The 20,321-nt window shown below is 46.9% G+C and overlaps 1 protein-coding gene and 1 long non-coding RNA gene across 5 annotated transcripts in view; both read right to left on the bottom strand.

The window, feature by feature from the left end:
• Positions 1-48: 48 nt before the first annotated feature.
• ARMH3 (armadillo like helical domain containing 3) overlaps positions 49-20,321 on the bottom strand; it is a 186,506-nt gene continuing 166,233 nt past the window's right edge. For all 4 annotated transcript variants that reach the window (XM_040992253.1, XM_040992251.1, XM_040992250.1 and 1 more), the window contains 2 exons: positions 5,009-5,125; positions 49-1,675 (listed from right to left, as the gene is read on the bottom strand). In XM_040992253.1, the coding sequence (XP_040848187.1) occupies positions 1,583-1,675; positions 5,009-5,125 (210 nt within the window). In that variant the 3' untranslated portion in view covers positions 49-1,582. The remainder of the gene's footprint in view (positions 1,676-5,008; positions 5,126-20,321) is intronic.
• Positions 11,173-18,969, bottom strand: LOC121164220. The gene is made up of 3 exons (XR_005885051.1): positions 18,927-18,969; positions 14,820-14,837; positions 11,173-11,212 (listed from the first exon to the last, which is right to left on the bottom strand). It is a non-coding gene; the product is annotated as an uncharacterized LOC121164220 (long non-coding RNA).

Genomic DNA, 20,321 nt, shown 5'->3' with positions numbered 1-20,321 from the left:
GGCAACAGAGATTAAGGGGGGTAGGGGTAAACATTAAAAAAGACTGTCCCACACAAATCAATTTTTAATAACTTTGACTTGCTACTGGCCCCAGATGCCACTGCTCTGGGGTTTACCACTGTGGAAAAACACTACATGCCCCATACCAAGCCATCCATCTAGCAGTCACAGGGGAGCCAACCCACGATCTCTCAGGAACCTGCTTCCCACATGACAGCTTGTGGCTGCGTCCTCCGGAATCAGCATGTAACTGCTCAGTACTGAACTCCACAATTCCCATGGAGGGCAAGGATGCCAAAGAGATCCAAGGCTTAACTGAGCAGCAGCTGGGAAGTCCCAGACATGCTGCCTGCTGGATGCCTGTCCTTGCTGCCTGCCACCATGAGGGCTTGAGAAAAAGTTCTAGGAAGAGAGAGTCCTGAAGCAGCAGACACAGGGTAGGAAAGGCCTACAGAGGTCCCATGGATGCTTTCCAAGGGAGGAGGAACAACAGGCCAACTTATGGGAGGTCGGACCTGCTCGTGGCTCCTCTCAGCTCTGGGTACACAGGATGAGGGTCCCCCCGTAGGATGCTCACTGGGGTTTTTTCAGAGGGCACCCTGCCTCCAGCAGGTGCTGTTCCTCCCAGGCACCAGACCACAGCAGGAACAGACTCCTCCCCAGAGGAAATTCTCAGGCAGGCTGGATGTAAACAACAGCAGGGAGAGGGGGTGGAGGGGTGGAGGGGAGAGCAGCAGAGGCAGCAGCTCCCAGTGGAGGGGGTGGCAGGGGAGGAGGAGGGGCTGTGGTGAAGGGAACTAGCCAAGTAGGCACCTTGAGGGCTCCAGAAAACCTGTCAATGTTTATTTCACACACACTCTAAAGACAGTCTAAACCAGCTTAAAAACGAGGCGCCAAGGTTGTGAGCCTATTGTGCTGATGAGTCAACGGACTGAAGGCAGGGGGAAGCTAACTGCCCGTGCCAAAACTAAAACTCAGAAGGCGGTGGCTGGATAGCTGAAACCTCCAGTTTCCCAGGAGTCAAATCTGAATTCAGAAGAGAAAAGGTGTCCCATTCCTACTCTACCCTAGGCCTGAGCTAAGGATCCTAATGACTGCACACAGTAGGGCAGGAGGACACAGATTTCAAACCCAGCTCAGCCTAGGGCCCAGATCACAGACTGTGGGCTCCAGCTGTACCTCAGTCAATCTGCTCTCAGAAGTTGAGGAAAGCAAGTAACCCTTAGAGTGCTGGCATCACCCTGAGGCCTGCCCAGCTCCAGAAAATCAGTAAGCAGCCACAACTTGAATCCCAACTGGAGATGTGAGAGGGTGTCCAGGAAGCTCTTCCTGGAAGTCCCTGCATTCTTGGAGGCCTCTCCCTTGCCCACCCATTCCTCCCCTAGTAAGATATGCCCAGGCTTGTTCCTCCTGGCCCCCGAGGTCCAAGCTCCACTGTAGTGTGGCTTTCACCAAGAGGACCTGGCACCCGTGTTTCTCTCCAGCCGTGGAGGCAGCCCCCTTCTCCCTTTGCTCCCCTCAACCCCAGGGGAGGGGGCCTCATGAGGAAGGGCAATCAGCGGCTGCTCAGGTTGGTGAGGTCTCAGGAGATAGTGGAGAATTCCTTGAGCAGGACTTCCTGGCTGAGTGTGTGGAAGGCCAGGTTTCTCCGGACGTTGGTGCTAATGGATCGAACCTGGGAAAGGAAGAGAGTCAGTTACAAATGGTAGAAGGCAGCAATGGGAAAACAGGGCCCAGAAGGTGAGCCGACAGATGCTCTCTTGGGGCATTCCAGCTATATATACTTGCAGATAAGCAAATGGCTCCATGAGAGTGGGCAGCAAAGAGGAGCTGCAGGAGAGGATGTTCAGTGGATCCGAGAAAAGTCAACTGAGCTCTTGGGGTGGGGGGCTGGCCTTGACTCTGTCTCCATCTCACTCTTCTGATAGAGGCTAAGAAGCTAACCTTCTCACTCTTGTTTGAATTTCTCTGCTCTTCCAGCCTGGAAGGAGCACTGAGAGGTGCAGCCGTCGTCTGGTGCAGATGGCAGGGGCAAGGCGAAGGAGACCTTCGAGCACGAGGAGTCCTAGCTTAGCAGCAGCACTTTAGCCACTTTCTTTCCCATACATGTTTTCTCCTTTATTTATTTATTTTTTTTAATTTTTAAATTTTCTTTCTTTCTAAAGATAATTTTTCAAAAAAAAATTATTTTTACTGAAAAGGCAGATTTACAGAGAGAAGGAGATACAAAAAGAAAGATCTTCCATCTTCTGGTTCATTCCCCAAGTGGCCGCAACAACCAGAGCCGAGTTGATCCTAAGCCACGAGCCATGAGTTCCTTCCAGGTCTCCCATATGGGTGAAGGGTCCCAAGGACTTGTGCCATCCTCCACTGATTTCCAAAGCCACAAGCAGGAAGCTGGATCAGGAAGGGGAGCAACCGGGACATGAACTGGTGTCTATATGGGATGGTGGTGCTTGCAGGGGGAAGATTAGTTAACTGAACCATTACACCAGCCCTATTTTCTTTTTCATTTTTTTAAAGACTGATTTATTTGCAAGTTAGAATTCTAGAGCGTGAGTAAGAGAGATCTCCCATCCAGTGGTTTAGTTCCCAGATGGCGACAACAGCCAGAGCTGGGTCAGTCCAAAGCCAGGAACCAGGAGCTTCTTCAGGTTTCCCACATAGGTGAAGGAAGCCAAAGTACTTGGGTCATCCTCTCCTATGATATCAGGCACATTACCAGGGAGTTGGATTGGAAGTGGAACAGCCAGGACTCTAATTGGTGCAAAAATGGGATGCTGGCACTATAGGCAGAGGCCTTACAAACTGTGCCACAGAGCTGGCCTGGATTTATTTTCAATGTATTTGAATGGTGGAGAGAGAAAGAGAGATATCTTTTATCTGCTGATTTATTTCCCAAATGCCTGCAATAACCAGTGTAGCCCACATCAGGAGCATGAAGTGGTACCTATAGGGCATGAAGCTCTATCCAGGTCTCCCACATGGGTGGCAGAAACCCACACACCTGAGCCATCAGAGCTGCCTCTCATGGTGCACGTTAGAAGAATTCTGGATTGGAAACAGAGGAACCAGGCATATCCCAAGCGGGCCAGGACTCAAACCAGGGTGTCCCAAGTGGGGACTTAATTGCTGTGCCAAATCCTTGGCCCAGCATCAAGATTTCTTCATTCCTGGTTTAGTGTCCTTTCCATACCAAGTAGGCCTGCTCACTTGAGAGGCAAGTCCTATGTGCAGCCTTGCTGTATCTTGCCACTCTGTTTGTACTCTTCCTATTCACACACCCAGAACCTTGCAAAAGTATTGCCTGTGTTGGCAGTGGGGGAAGAAGAGTGACCTGTCCAGGAGGAATCAGAGAGCTAAACTCCCTAACGCTAAGGGAGTTCCAGGAGGAACCAGCAGATTCTCCAAGGTGCTCCAGCCAAGGGAACAATGTAAGAGACACAGGGCTGGGAAAAGGACAAGCATGTGTGTCTGGCCAGGATTCCAAAGTCCTAGGGGCTTTCGCTCAGCTGCAGGAGCCTTAATGAAGTCATCAGGTAGGAAACAGAAGAAAGGGCAGTGTGGGAAACAGCAGGGAAGTCAAGTTCATTAGCTCCAAACTGGACCAGAATCTTTATGCTCCCTGAGTCTAAGGAACAAATGTTAAGTAGAACTTGGTAAGGCAAAGCTAAGTGCCACAGAGTTGAGGCATAGCATCTTTGATTGCCTCCTTCACAATCTTCCTCATCTCCCAATACCTATTTTCTTGGTTAACTGTTCCCTTTGTAACACTCCCCCCACCTTTCATCATTGTCAAGACTTGTCAACTGGCGCCTGCATTGTGCATAGCATGTAAAGCTGTTGCATGCAATGCCAGCATCCCATACAGGTGCCAGTTCATGTTACTGCTATTCCATTTATGTTCCAGCTCCCTGGGAAAAAGCAGCAGCAGATGAGCCCCTGACATCCACGTGAAAGATCTAGAAGAGGCTCCTCACTCTTGGCTTTGGCCTGGCCCAGTGCTGGGTTTTATAGACCAGGAGTGAAACCAGAGGATAGAAAATCTATCTTTCACTTCAACTTTGAAGATAAATATCTTTATAAATATAAAAAAAAAGAAAAAGAGCTATTATCCCATTAAAATGCTGCACTATGCTATGTCCTCCTCACAGTAGTGTTTTTCTTGCTCCAAACTTATTCACTCCAAGCCTGTCTTTTTCCCCTGAAACTTTGAGAAATGTCATGTCAAGGTCCCAGGTAGACTGTGGTTAGCACAAGACATAATCTAAAATCCAACACCGTCTCCCTCATTTTGGCATAGAGAAGTAAAAAGTGGGCGGATGCAAGTTCTTTCCCAGTAGAGGCTGGGGGATCTGGGAAGGGAAAACCAAGGCCTGTGTCCTGATCTCAGTCAGTGACCAGGACATTTGTGCAAACCAGGCAGGGTGGCAGGGCTCCCGGGAGCTGAGCAGAGGGTAGAAAAGGGATCCCCGGCAGGGACAGACCAGATTTGTGAAGCTGCTGACTGGGAGGTGGGAGAGTGGGGATTCTAGGAAGCTGTCTGAGTGGGAATGGGAGTGGGGGCGGGGAGTGAAGACTAGAGAATTTGATGGGTGGGCATTCAGAGCAGGGACCAGTTAGGAAATGGGGAAGAAGTGATTACATAAGGAACAAAGACTCAATTACTCTCATTAGTGACTCTGAGGATGCGACAAGGAGTAATGAGCCAGGGTGGCCACGGGGAACACACATTGAGCCCCAGACGTAGCTGGAGCTGTGTGAGGCTGTCTCCATGGTTGCAACAGAGCAGTGGGCCAGGCTGTCTCGGGACTATCCTAGGCTCTCACTCACTGTCTCACTCTGGACTGCTTTGGCAGGCAAGTTGCAAGCCCAGAAGACGCCTTAACTGTTTTATCAGCTTCTGACACACCACAGCTGTTCCGTGGGCTGCCCACCTGCATGGCAGAACACAGTGGCTCTGAAGGGGACCCTGAGAGACACAGGCACACACGGGAGGGACACTCACCAGCTCTTTGAAGAAGGCAGCTTCTTTGTGCTGCTCTGAATAGCGCTCATACTGGTCCAGGCCATCCTGCAGTTTCAGCGTGAGTGTGTCATAGTTGGCTCGCACCACCTCCAGCACCTGAGAGGTCAAGAACCAGGTGAGGATTAGGACATGCAAATCCCAGGCCATCTGGCCCCACTCTGCTGTCAAGTTGGATTCAGTCTGCAGCAACATCCTCAAGGGGCCTGACTCACTACTTATCACCCAGAAAAAGGCCTGCCACAGGGAGCCATTCCTAGGCTTCGGGGGCCATTTTATAATCCTAATCTAATTCCATTCCTCACTTTTCCTGCCCAGCCCCACCTGCTGGCTACCACACTTGAAGACACTGCTAACATGGGAGAGGAGACAGAGGAGGAGTGTCTGAGCTTTCCAGTGTCCCTGGTGCCATCAGTGTGCTCTCTGCCCTGGCCAGGGGCCAGGCTGTCACAGCTGCTGAGGGTGACTTTGCTAATGTCTCCTTCCTTCTCCCTTTCTTCAGTTCTGGGATGTTCTACAGCACCATCTGCACTTGTTTTCATCTCTCATTGTCAAGTCAGTTTTCTGAGTCAGTGTCTGGATTGAAGTTTCAGGAATCCTAGTCTTGAGCTGTAGTGAGTACTTTAAAGATTAAGCTACAGGAGCTTAGTTAAGCTGCTGCCTGTGCTGCTGTCATCCCATGTGAATGCCTGTTCGAGACCCAGCTGCTCTACTTCTTATCAGCTCCCTGCTAATGCACCTAGGAAAGCAGAGGAAGATGGACCAAGTGCTTAGGCCTCTGCACCCATGTGGGAAAACCGTAAGAAGCTCCTGGTTCCTGGCTTCCATCTGGCCCAGCTTTAGCCACTGTGGCCATTGGGGAGTGAACTAGTACATGGAAGATCTGTCCGTTTCTCCCCCTCTGACTTTCAAATAGATAAATAATTTTAAAAAATTTATTTAGTATTTTTATTGGATAGTCACATATACACAGAGGAGGAGAGACAGAGAAAGGTTTTCCATCCATGGATTCACTCCCCAAGTGGCCACAACAGCCAGAGATGAGCTGATCTGAAGGCAGGATAGACTTCTACTGGTTCTCTGTGGTTAGAAAAGAAAGGGACTATCACAGCCAGGCAGTTGTGACTTCAGCTTGTAAGACCAGGAATCAAGGTCAAGGACAGCTGGAAGACAAGCACTCCACCACGTTAGAAGTGAGCTGGAAAGAGAGGAGAGAGGGAATAATGACCCAATAATCTGAGTGAAGCTGATCTCACCTGTAGGAAAGTCTGACATTGTGGCAAGCTCTCTGCTCAGAAGGGAGCGTGGGGGCATTGATGGAGTGATGGGGGACACTGCACTCTGGCAGGGGTGAAGGGGATAAGCCAGAATCAGTGCAGCTCAGAGGGCTGGAGGACAGACTCCCCAAGGTTGGCCAAGTGCCTGTCTGGTCCCCTTGTCAGCTCAAATTCACACAGAGCAGACTTCCCTCTAGACACCCAGCTCCTCAAGATGATCCTAGCTGTGGTCCAAAGACATACATAAGCTGTTGTCTGTGTTTCTGGTCCCATTCGTTAGCAGTGTAGATAGGAAGACTGGTACCCAGCAACAGCAGTCACCCACAAAGTCATCCAGTCTTCTCATGCATGTGGGCTGTGATTATGGCTAAAGTCAATGTCTAAGAAAAAGGCATGGTAGCTAAAAAATTGCTATACCCTCTTTTTCTTTTTAAAATGTTAATTTATTTACTTGAAAGAATTACAGAGAGAGTTCTTCTATCCACTATTTCACTCCCAAGGGCTGAGCCAGGCCAAAGCCAGGAGCTTTATCTGGCAGGGGTCCCAACATTTGGGCCATCTTCTGGTGCTATCTTAAGCCATTAACAGAGAGTTGGATAGAAAGTGGAGTAGCAGGGACATGAACTGGCCCCCACATGGAATACTGGCATCATAGGTGGCAGCTTTACCTACTGTGCCACAATGCCAGTCCCACTAAGCCATATCCTGAATGGCTCAGGCTTCAGGAAAGTCAGCTTCAATCACCTGGGCTTTTTGTCCTTCACAGGAGAGTAGAAAGTCTAAAGTCTTGCTGAGAACAGGGCTTTTTCCTTACCCAGTAAAGTCTGCTTTTGCCAGAACAGCCTAATTTCATTTGCTGAAGAGTGATGAAAGCAGAGACGTCCCCTTGGAAAGAAACCAGGGGCCTGGGCTAGCTGATGTCCTTTAAGAGAATGCATGATATTCTCAGGGTCTGGCGCAATAGCCTTAATGGCTAAACCATCACCTAGCAGCTGCCTGATCCTATATGTGCTAGTTCGTGTCCTGGCTGCTCCATTTCCCATCCAGCTCCCGGCTTGTGGTCTGGGAAAGCAGTAAAAGATGGTCCAAAGCCTTGGGACCCTGTATCTAAGTGGGAGATCCAGAAGAAGCTCCTGGCTGCTGGCTTTAAATCAACTCAGCTCTGGCCTTTGTGGCTGTGTGGGGAGTGAACCTGCAGAGAAAGATCCTTTGCTCTGTATCGCCTCTCTCTGTAAGTCTGCCTTTCTAATAAAAGTAAATAAATCTTTAAACAATAAAACAAACAAAATGGAAGAGAGTGCATCAGCTCACCTCTCTTGTCCAGAAATTGCCCATTGCCATTTCTGCCTTTTTTTTTTTACAGGTTCATTTGCTTTCTTCTTGTGCCCAAGGTAAAGTTGCTAAACAGTTTATTGAACCTCAGCTGTCTCCTTCCCTCATCGCTTTTTTCCCCCCAATTCCCACAGGAAGCAAACATTCTAAGCTTAGGTCTGGGCTCAAGACCATTTTGGACTTCAGAGTACTACAGGTGCTTGCCTGGTTTGGAAATTGACTTTGATCTCTGCAGCTTCAGACACTAGGAACATAGCCTATTTGAACCTTTACCACCATTTGCAGCTTCAGGATTTGATTTACTGGAACTCCTACTGCCCCGCACTACAGAGAGACCCCTTTCCAGTGCAGCAGGTTTGTTCCCCCAGCACAAGGCCAACTGCCTTCACAGGCTTTTGAGCTTGTGGATTTCTTGGGACCATGCCTACCTGAGCTCAATGTAGCCTCAAAGCCAGAAGAGCACCTAAAGTCGCGGGCTCTCTACACAATGCTTTCATATTCACCTGCGGCCCTTAGAAGAAGGGTCTTGGGAAGGGCCTGACAGATCATTGAATTAGGAGCCCCATTTCTTCTTTTTGTCATCTCTTTGAGCCCCAGTCCTTCTCTCTATAAAATGGAACTGGAATTCATTTTCCTAAAATGACATAAGAATAAAAGTTTTGATCTTTTCTTAAAAGTAGATGGATCGCGGGCCCGGCGCGGTGGCGCAAGTGGTTAAGGTCCTCGCCTTGCACACCTGGGATCCCATATGGGCGCCGGTTCTAATCCTGGCGGCCCCTCTTCCCATCCAGCTCCCTGCTTGTGGCCTGGGAAAGCAGTCAAGGATGGCCCAAAGCTTTGGGACCCTGTACCCGCGCGGGAGACCCAGAAGAGGCTCCTGGCTTTGGATCGGCATAGCATCGACCGTTGCGCTCACTTGGGGAGTGAATCATCGGACGGAAGATCTTCCTCTCTGTCTCTCCTCTCTGTATATCCGCCTTTCCAATAAAAATAAAATAAATCTTAAAAAAAAAAAGTAGATGGATCAGGCCTGGCGGCGTGGCCTAGCAGCTAAGGTCCTTGCCTTGAATGCACCGGGATCCCATGTGGGCGCCGGTTCTGATCCCGGCAGCTACGCTTCTCGTCCAGCTCCCTGCTTGTGGTCTAGGAAGCCAGTCGAGGCCGAAACACCAGGCAGTTCACATTAGGGCCAGAACAGGGATCATGCTGGGCTGGGGCAGTCTGCAGTACTCACCAGCAGGAGCTGGGACTGGGAGCAGACCAGACTGAGGCTGCACAAAACAATAGTGGATGTGGAGGTGAGGGGAGCCATGCCAGCCTGGGGTCAATGGATGCTAGATTCATGAGTCCCAGGATCCAGGCGTCCAATAGGACTTGGATCACCTAGCCCAGATCCTGCGGCCCGCCTATTGGTGAGTCGTAGGTTCGTGAGCCCCAGGGGCAGGGAATCTGGCAGGGCTTGAGACAGCTTAACCTACTGTGTTGAAGAACCCACCTCACTTCCTCCATTTTTACATTACTATGCTGGTTAATTCCATGTGCAAATTTCCCTAGCAGCCTAGAAGGGTCCCCAGACAGCAGTTGCAAGAAGGACCATTAGCTTGGACAGGCCTTGACAGCTCAGGCTCCAATCAGGGCTAGTCCCCTGAAGGGCAGACTGTTCAGGCTCAGCCCTGACACCAAGAAAGCGAGTCCTATGTAAGGGATGTGAAAACGTGGAAGTCAGAAGGAATGTCACTTTTACCCCTAAGACACCCACAACTACAGCTTCTGCTTCTCAGAAATCAGGCTTGCTCCATTCTGAAATGTCCTTTCAGAAAGGTGTTCAATTTAGCACCAAATTTCAACCTCCTGCATTCAGCTCAACTATGTAGTATACTCATTAGGTAACTGTCTAAAACAATCTAGGTTAGACACACACAGTGATCTTTCAGCAGCCAGGTTCAAAATCTCGCTAAGCTATTTTTAGTACCTGTTTACATACAGCATCCGAAAGATTCTCATCTAGGAAGACATGGAGGAGAGAGACTCATGAGCTCCAAGGATAACTACTATCCAGATGGAACTACCGGCTCCCTTGGATGCTATCTGCTTACCCTTCCCGTGGGACAAAGTGTGATCGATGTCCATGTGACATGACCTAGAAGAAGTGTAGTGACCAAGCAGTTAAGAGGACCAAAAAAAATCTGAAAGCCAAGACTTTATTTTTTAAAGATTTATTTTTTTATTATTTTTTTATTGGAAAGGCGGATATACAGAGAAGAGAGACAGAGAGGAAGATCTTCCGTCCGATGATTCACTCCCCAAGTGAGCGCAACGGGCCGATACTATGCCGATCCGAAGCCAGGAGCCTCTTCCGGGTCTCCCACGTGGGTGCAGGTTCCCAAAGCTTTGGGCTGTCCTCGACTGCTTTCCCAGGCCACAGGCAGGGAGCTGGAAGGGAAGCGGGGCTGCCGGGATTAGAACCGGCGCCCATATGGGATCCCGGGCGTGCAAGGCGAGGACTTAACCACTTGCGCCACCGCGCCGGGCCCCAAGACTTTATTTTTTAACTGTCGTTTAAGCCTTCATCATTGATCAATGTTAGGTCTGGCATCTGGACATAAGAATAGAATGGAGGGCCTGGCGGCGTTGCCTAGTGGCTAAAGTCCTCGCCTTGAACGCACCAGGATCCCATATGGGCACTGGTTCTAATCTCGGCAGCTCCACTTCCCATCCAGCTCCCTACTTGTGTCCTGGGAAAGCAGTCGAGGACCACCCAATGCTATGTGACCCTGCACCTGTTTGGTAGACCCGGAAGGAAGTTCCTGGCTCCTGGCTTTGGATCGGCGCAGCACTGGCCGTTATGCTCACTTGGGAAGTGAATCATCGGACAGAAGATCTTCTCTATTTCTCGTCCTCTCTGTATATCTGACTTTGTAATAAAAATAAATAAATCTTAAAAAAAATCAGAATGAAAAAATAGGGAAGAGATAGCTGTGAGTGAATTAGCTTTTAAAAATGATATGAAATGTTTGCTATCTATATGAAAATGAAGTTTTTATATGTCCTTTTAAAAAAAGATTTATTTGATTTTCTTTTATTGGAAAGGTAGACATACAGAGAGAAGGACAGACAGAGGAAGGTCTTTCATCCCTTGGTTCACTCCCCAAGTAGCCACAACGGCTGAAGCCGAGCCATTCTGAAGCTAGCAGCCAGGATTTCTTCCTGGTCTCTCATGCAGGTGCAGGGTCCCAAAGCCCCAGGCCATCCTCCACTGCTTTCCCAGGCCACAAGCAGAGAACTGGATGGGAAGTGGAATTGCCGGTATTAGAACTGGCACCCATATCGGATCCTGGCACATTCAAGGTGAGGACTTTAGCTGCTATGCTATCGTGCCAGGTCCTCATATGTCTATTTAAGAATTTCCTCAGCTGTAACTGGAAAAAAGGCGGAGAGGTGGGAGGGCTGGTGCATTAGCCTAGTGGCTAAAGTCCTCGCCTTGCATGCCAGGATCCCATATAACTTCCTGCTTGTGGCCTGCGAAAGCAGCTGAGGACAACACAAAGCCTTGGGACCCTGCACTTGCGTGGGAGACCTGGAAGAGGTTCTGTCTCCTCGCTTTGGATCACCCACCTCAGTTCTAGTTGTTGCAGCCACTTAGGGACTGAACCCAGTGGAGAGAAGATCTTTCTCTCTATATCTGCCTTTACAATATAATGAATGAATGAACGAATGAATGAATCTTAAAAAAAAAAAAGAAAAAGGGAGAAAGAGAAATGAAGTAGAAAGACATATATAAATAGTTAATGCAAGGAAGGGAACGTTCTCTGAAAAAGCATACAAACATTTTTAAATTTGGTGGGTAACTCAAGGCATAGTTTAATGTTTTACGTAGTGCAGGATTTCATTTGCAGTCACGATAGAGTAACTAGGAACTGAAGGAAATGCTTCTTTTCAAGCGTTGGATAACAGGTAGTGTAGGAAAGGCTCCTGAGAGAAGGCAAACACCGGGAGCATGAAGTGTTTTGGGCTAACAAAATCAACTAGATTTGGGGACCCAGGGTGAGCTGAAATTTGTCAGGCAATCACCAAAGAGAAAGGAAACAGGAAAGGGACATTCAGAAGCTTGGATAATGTCCCAGTTACTCTGAGGATCTTGTAACATAAGGTTTGATTCAACCAAAGTAGACAAAAAAATTGATGCAAAATCTGCAAGCTGAGCAACTCTTAGAGTTCACCCAACATTCACAGATGTCTGAATCTTGATTAGCAAATGAAGAGTACTTGCTGAACTCCTGAGCATTCAAAAGGGACAACAGAATGGTCACACCTTAGAGAAAGCTACTCTAAGCGACCACTGAATAACAAAATGAAGACTTGTAAGAAGTTTCAAACTGATCATGCTGCTCTAGAAAGAATTCACCTGCCTTCCTAAATATCTTCCAAATATTTCTTATATAAAACCAAGCACCCAACCATGTAACAGTCACAATGCCCAGTCTCCAACTAAAAAAAAAAAAAACAAAAAAACAAAAAAACAACACCTAAACATGTTAAGAAACAGAAAAATGTGATCTATAACCAAGAGAATTATCAGTCAACAGAAATTGATCCCTAACTTATGACAGAATTAGCCTTGATACTGAAAGAGCTAATGTAGGGGCTGGTGCAGTGGCACAGCAGGTAAAGCCTGAAGCCTGTGGCACCTGCACCCCAGGTTCCTGGCTGTTCTACTTCTGATTCAGTTTTCTGCTAATGCTCTGGGAAAGCAATAGGAAGTGGTTCAAGTGCATGGGCCCCTGAGCCCATGTGGGAGACCAGGAAGAAGCTCCTGGCCTTGTACTGGCCTAGCTCTGGCCACTGCAGTAACTTGGGGTGCTAACCAGCTGATGGAAAATCTCTCTGTGTCTGTCTCTAAATAACTCTGCCTTTCAAACATATAAAACAGACCTTTTCTTTTTTTAAAAAAAAAAGCGATCACAGACATGTTTAGGTATTTAAGGAAGTCAGGTAACATAACTAAGAGAAAAATGATAGATATATAAGGCACATTCTAACAAAAAAATTGCTGAAAACAAGTGTTAGGAGATTATTCAAAATAGAGAGGGGGAAAAAAGCTCATTATATACAGAGGAACAAGGAATTAACACTTCTTGTCAGAAACTACACAAACCAGAAGACAAAGGAACGACGTCTGTGCCGAGAGGAAAAAAAAATTCTGTTTAGAATTCTATATGCAGCAAAAAACATTCTTGAGAAATGCAGGTGGAATGAAGAGACAGCCTGAGAGAATGTGCTAACAGTCCTGCACGACAGGATATTAAAAAAAGTTTTCTGACAGAAGGAAAATTACATCACCTGAATCTATAAATAGGAATGAAAACCACTAGAAATGGTAAATACAAAATAAACAGAAATTAGTCTTATGTATAGTTCAAAATGAGGAAAACAGGTAAAACTCTTATAAGAAAATAAGAACCATGTATTATATTTAAAAGAATACTAGAAGAATAGAATGTATGATGACAAAGACAGCAGAGCACAAAAGGAGACATTCTAGCCCAAGGTTATTACATGTAACATCGAGTCATATAGCATGATTTGAAACGTCCACTTTGGAATTTAAAGAAATATGAGTTGTTATAAGCCCAACAGCAACCACTGAATAACAAAATGAAAAAGAAGAGCTAAACAGAGTCAACAAAGACATAAAATGGAATTAAAAAAAGTACTCAGAAAATCAAATGATGGCAGAAAAAAACTAAAAAAAGGAATATAGAACAGATGAAAAACAGAAAAGAAAGCAAGATGGGGGCCTGGCGCGTTGGCCTAATGGCTAAAGTCCTCGTCTTATACGCACCAGGATTCTATATGGGCACTGGTTCTAATCCCAGCAGCCCTGCTTCCCATCTAGTTCCTTCTTGTGACCTTGGAAAGCAGTTGAGGATGGCCCAAAGCCTTGGGGCCCTGCACCCACGTGGGAGACCTGGAGGAGGCTCCTGGCTTCTGGCTTCAGATCGGCACAGTATCGGTTGTTGTGATCACTTAGGGTGTTACTCATCGGATGGAAGATCTTCCTCTGTCTCTCCTCCTCTCTGTATATCTAATTTTGCAATAAAAAGTAAACAAATCTTAAAAAAAAAAGAAAGAATGATAGTAAGTTTTTGTTTCAAAATTAGTTACAGAGAAAGAGGGAAAGATACACAGAGAGGTCTTCCATCTGCTGCTTCGCTTCCCAAATGACAACAGCAGCCAGGGGTTGGCCAGGCGGAAGCCAGGAGCCAGGTGCTGTATCCTCAGCTTCCATGTTGGTATAGGGACCTGAGGACTTGAGCCATGTTCTGCTGTTTTCCCAGGCATATTATCAGGGAGCTAGACTAGAAATGGAGCAGCTGGGATCAACCGGCACTTATCTGGGATGCCAGTGTCATGGGAGGCAGCTTAATGGCTGTCCCAAAATGGCAGATTTTAACTCAGTTATACTGATCAATCCTTTTTCAGTTAGCCTGAATTTGAGGTCCAGTTCTGTTCCCAATTCCAACCTACTGCTGATGCAGACTTTAGGAGGCAGCAGATGAAGGCTCAAGAGCCTGAGTCCCTGCCACTCATGGGTGAGATCTGGTTTTGGCCTGGCACCTCTTCTAGATACTTGAGAAGCAAGCTGGTAGAGTGGAACTCTTTATCTCTCAAAACAAAACAAAACTCAAAACAAAACAAAAATACACAGAAAACAAAGCCAGGGACCAGTGCTGTGCTTGCAACGCTGGGATCCCATATAGGGAACTGCTTTGAGTCCTGGCTGCTCTGCATCAGATTCAGCTCTCAGTTAATACGTCTGGGTATCTGGAGAAGCAGTGAGAGATCATCTAAAGTACTTGGGTCCCTGACACAAATGTGGGAGACCAGGATGAATTTCTGGGGTCTAAGTCTAGTCCTAGCTATTGTGGCTATTTGAGAAATAAAATTTTATATATCTATCTCTCTGCCTTTCAAAAAATAGCTAAAATATATTTTAATAAAGCCAACTGGGCCCAATGCAATAGCCTAGAGACTAAAGTTCTCGCCTTGCATGCATCAGGATCCTATATGGGTGCCAGTTCTAATCCTGGCGGTCCTACTTCCCATCCAGTTCCCTGCCTGTACCCTGGGAAAGCAGTCAAGGATGACCCAAACCCTTGGTACCCTGCACCCATGTGGGATACCCAGATGAAGCTCCTTGGCTTCTGATTTCAGATCAGCACAGCTCTGGCCGTTGCAGTCACTTGGGGAGTGAATCATTGGACGGAAGATCTTTCTCTATCTCTCCTCTCTGTATATCTGACTTTGCAATAAAAATAAACACATCTTTTTTTTTTTAAAGATTTATTTTTATTATTTTTTCATTGGAAAGGCGGATATACAGAGAGGAGAGACAGAGAGGAAGATCTTCCGTCCGATGATTCACTCCCCAAGTGAGCGCAACGGGTCAATACTATGCCAAACCGAAGCCAGGAGCCTCTTCCGGGTCTCCCACGCGGGTGCAGGTTCCCAAAGCTTTGGGCCGTCCTCGACTGCTTTCCCAGGCCACAGGCAGGGAGCTGGAAGGGAAGCGGGGCTGCTGGGATTAGAACTGGTGCCCATATGGGATCCCGGGCGTGCAAGGCAAGGACCTTTAACCACTTGCGCCACCACGCCGGGCCCCAAAAAAATAAACACATCTTAAAAGCCAAAACCAAAACAAACAAAAAAACACTAACAAACTAGTAATGGTATCACAATATAACACCAGAACTGTTAAAATTAAAATGGCTCATAATTCTATATACAGTAATGTATATGGAGTCTCCTTAATGACTTTATCTCTATAGATTTCCCTATTCTGAAAATTTCAAATACTATGTGATCTTTGTGCCCGCCTTCTCTCTTTTTAAGATTTATTTATTTTTATTGGAAAGGAAGATATACAGAGAGGAAGAGAGACAGAGGAAGATCTTCTGTCCACTGACTCACTCCCTAAGCGGTGGCAACAGCTGGAGCTGAGCTAATCCAAAGCCAGCAGCCAGGAGCTTTTTCTGGGTCTCCCATGTGGGTGCAGGGCCCCAAGGCTTTGGGCCATCCTCAGTTATGTTCCCAGGCCACAAGCAGGGAGCTGGATGGGAAGCGGGGCTGCCGGGATTACAACTAGCTCCCATATGGGATCCTGGCACTTGAAGAGGGAGGATTAATTGGTTAAGTCATTGCACCAGGCCGTGGTTCCTTCATCTTTTGATCCAGTTCCCTGCTACAGTACCTTTGAAAGCAGGAGAAGCTGGCCCAAGTGCAAAGGCTTCTGCACCCAGGTGGCCTCAGCCTGGCAAGGCCCCAGTCAGTGATCATTTGGGGAGGCAATCAGTTGTTTGAAGTTATCTTTCTATGTCCCTGTAATTCGTTCAAACACATAAATACATCTTGAAAGATGTCTCTTACTGTGCGCCTTTCTCCTACCTGTAGACAGCTCCACACGTCTTTCTGACAAATCAAATAGACTCCAGGTAGTAATCAATAATGTTCACAATAATTTTCAGCTGGGCACTAGTCACAAAAGGGTTTTTCAGAGTGTGTACTTAAAAACTCAGTCATTTGCCAAGCTCAGGAATGTACGAGATCTTCTTGTTTTTATAAAAGACTTCTAACCAGGGTTCTGCTTTTGCCTTTGCTTTTTCTTTTTTTAAATTCATTTTACTATTCAAGAGGCAGAAAGAGACAGCAAGACAGGGTGGGAGTGGGAGATGGGGGACAGCAAGCGCAGCAGCTCCCATCTGCTGGTTAAATTCCCAAATGCCCACAACAGCCAAGACTGAACCAAAGCTGGGAGCCAGGAACTCAATTCAGGTCTGCCACATGAATGGCAAGAACCTAACCACTTGGGCATTACCCACTGCCTCTGAAACTTTAGACTTACTGGGAATCGGGAGCACAGCTGGGAATTAAACCCAGGCACTCACCATGGAATGTGAGCATTCCATCTCAACTGTTAGGCCAAAGGCAGACCCCCGTTTTGGCCTTTCTCATTCCACTGAGGCAAAGATGAAAGTAGGAAAGGACATGATGTGGGCCCAGAGCAGAATCCTAGTGGCTAAAGTCCTCGCCTTGCACATGCTGGGATCCCATATGGGTGCTGGTTGTAATTATTTTGGCAGCCCTGCTTCCCATCCAGCTCCCTTCATGTGGCTAGGGAAAGTAACTGAGGATGGCCCAAAGCCTTGGGGCCCTGTACCCACATGACAGACCCGGAAGAGGCTTTGGGCTCTTGGCTTCGTGTTGGTGCAACTCTGGCCACTCCAGCTGCATGGGGAGTGAATCAATGGACAGAGCTTCCTCTCTGTTTTTCTGACTTTCTAATAAAAATATTTTTAAAAATAAAAAAAAAGGAAAGGTTATGATGCTTCGTTCATATACAGGTCATCAGCCAACTGTTCATAGATTTCTGAGACAATATTTCACAAGGTGGTGGGTTCAAGGAGAATAGAAAGGCTCGTATGTCCTCAGGGGGTGTTAAAGGTCAGGAGGGGCTGCTACAAGCACTCTAAATATGTCAGCTCCAGTAGACAAGGGAAAAGGTCTAACAAGAAAGCAGTGGTCTTCATTCCTGTAGTGTTAAATCTTCAAGGGCAAATACGATTTTGGCATTTTTACAACCTCCAGCTTGGCACAGGAGGCACTTTTGCACTTCTGCATAGAAGAGAAATCTGGGGAACATTCAACCAGGGCACCTTTCCCTTGTCTGATGGCATTAAGGACACTCAGAATCAAGAAAATGCTTACACCAAATCAGGTCCTGAGAGCTTCCTTTAGAGGCAAGGATTGATTCTTTCTCAGAACACTTCAGCTTTAAGAGGCTGAAAACAGAACAAAACAGCCAATAGCACAGAAACTAGAACAAACAGCAACCTGTAACAAAACCCCAGACCCTGTGAGTGAGTATCCTTTCTTCCATTGGTTGCTGTACTTTATTCAGGATAATAAACTCTCTCCAGGGCACAATCACCCAATATGATGGGTTGGAAACAATGATCCAAAAGGTAGTCACAAACCTCTTAGGCTACAGAGAAATGATCTGCCTTCTCCAAGGTCTCCTCTAAACTGCCACTCTGTACACACAGAAGTTTTCTCCCACCACTCCCTGCCCCTGCTGCCTTTCCATTTTCATTTCCTATACTTCAGAACCAAATCCAATTTCAGAATCAGTTTGAGCTGGCCAGTTCTCCCAGTCCATTCCTGCCTTTCAGGGCTACTACCAAAGGTCTCTCTACTGCCTAGAGATTTATTGATCTGACAGGCTGGTTCTGCCCTTCAGCAGGATGGACCAGATAATGAACCTCACAGTGGGTGATTAGTGAGGGGCCTTTAGTCTACCGGCTGTGGAAAGCGAAGTGATTTTCTTTAATTTCCCTGGGCAATCACCCCCATCTCCCTCACTTTATTTGGCTGGAGCCCTAGACACCCCTTGTGAAGCTTTTCTTTGCTCTGATTACAGATCCAGCACATCCAGTGCCTTACCCTGTGCAAGCAAGGCATCCAACCACACAAAGCAGCAGCTAATGTCACAGGGCGGGGAAGACATGACGCTGGGGTATCACATCAGGCCTTCACCTGCTCCATCACTGAGATCAGGTGGGACACTGCCCTGCTCCAAGAGGCAGATGTCTCTTCTGTACTCCCCACCTGATGTTCTTCCCAGGGAAGCAGACAGAAAAGAGTCTCTGCCACTAACTCACTGTCAAGTTCACGTGGGCTCTCAGTTTCCTTGCCAGGCCTCACTGACCTCATTGAGAGACTCTTCTAACAGCCAGTCCATATGTGGCCTCATACAGAGCTACCTTTCTAGCTGGGTGGATCACCGTTAAGACTGCAACATCCTGTGAGAAAGATCACTGTGAGAAGTGTGACTGCTGTTAGAGTAACTAGCAAAAGACTTCCCATTAACACTGCTTATAACAGAGCTGAAAGTTTGCACAGTACTTCTGGCCTCTGATGTTAACACAGTGGCAAACAAATCATGTTTTCCAGGGTACATCTTATATATATATATAAAATATATAAAATATATATAAAACATAAAAATATATATTTATTTTTATTGCAAAGTCAGATATACAGAGAGGAGGAGAGACAGAGAGAAGATCTTCTGTCTGATGAATTACTCCCCAAGTGACCGCAACAGCCAATTCTAATCCCGGTGGTCCTGCTTCCCAACCAGTTCCCAGCTTGTGGCCTGGGAAAGCAGTTGAGGATGGCCCAAAGCCTTGGGACCCTGCACTTGTGTGGGAGACCTGGAAGAGGATCTGCACTCCTGGCTTTGGATCAGCACAGTTCTGGTTGTTGTGGTCACTTGGGAAGTGATTCATCAGATGGAAGAGCTTCCTTTCTGTCTCAATTCTTCTCTGTATGTCTGACTTTGCAATAAAAATAAATAAATCCTTAAAAAAATCTATTTATTTGAAAGGAAAAGCACCAGAGACAAAAGGAGAATGAGCGAGATTAAAAGAGAGAGTTATCTTTTATGCACTGGTTCACTCTCCAAATGGCCATACTGCCAGAGCTGGATGAGCTAGCATACAAGCAGGGACTTCAATCTGGTCTCACTTATGGGTGGATGACAGTCACAAACTGGCAGCCATATGTATCGGGATCCCAGTGCATGCAAGGCAAGGAGTTGGCCACGAGGCTACTGTGCCAGGCCTTCTGTGTAATACTTTGAAATAAATATGTAAATATTTTTTAAAAGATTTATTTATTTGTATCACAAAGTCAGTTATACAGAGGAGACACAGAAGATCTTCTGTCTGATGATTCACTCCCTAAGTGCGTGCAATGGCTGGTGCTGTGCTGATCCGGGGCCAGGACCTTCCTCCAAGTCTCCCACGTGGGTGCAGGGTCCTAAGGCTTTGGGCTGTCTTCGACTGCTTTCCCAGACCATAAGCAGGGAGCTGGATGGGAAGTGGAGCTTACGGGATTAGAACTGGTGCCCATATAGGATCCCGGAGCATTCAAGGCAAGGAGTTTAGCCATTTGGTCACCACGCTTGGCCCAATATGTAAATCTTAAAAGAAGAAAAGTGGGGCCTGACATGATGGCTCAACTGGCTAATCTTCTCCCTGCAAATGCCAGGAGCCCACAGGGGTATCAGTTCATGTCCACTTCCAATCCAACTTCCTGCTTGTGGCCTGGGAAAGCAGAGGATGGCCCAAAGCCTTGGGATCCTCATCTATGTGGGAAATCTTAAAGAAGCTCTTGGCTCCTGGCTTTGAACTGGATCTAACTGGCTCAGCTCCAGCTGTTGTGGCCACCTGGTGAGTGAATCAATGGACAGATCTTTCTCTCTGTCTCTCCTCTCTGTTAATCTGCCGTTCTAACAAAAATAAATAAATCTTTTTTTTTTAAAAGGGAAAAGTGTCCAATACAATTTCTACTAGTTATTTTTTCTATTTATTTCCGTCAATTTTATTTTTAAATAGAATATTCGGAATATTTATTTCTCCCATCTGTGCACCTGGTGAGACAGCGTCATTCCAGCCACACATCATCCATGAGCTGACCCTTTTATGAGGCCCTCCTCGGGACACTCTGCCTACACAGTAGGTGGCTAGTTGCTGTGAATAAGCAATTTGTAGCAAACTCTCTGTATCAGTGTCTTTCCTGGCTTAGTGAAATCACTGAACAAACAGCTCTCACCGAAAGACTTC

The sequence above is a fragment of the Ochotona curzoniae genome, unplaced genomic scaffold, assembly GCF_017591425.1.
Source record: "Ochotona curzoniae isolate NIBS_2020 unplaced genomic scaffold, NIBS_Ocur_1.0 contig_66, whole genome shotgun sequence".
Lineage (NCBI taxonomy): Eukaryota > Metazoa > Chordata > Mammalia > Lagomorpha > Ochotonidae > Ochotona > Ochotona curzoniae.
Note: the sequence above shows the minus strand (reverse complement) of the source record. Positions and strands in the feature narration are given on the sequence as shown.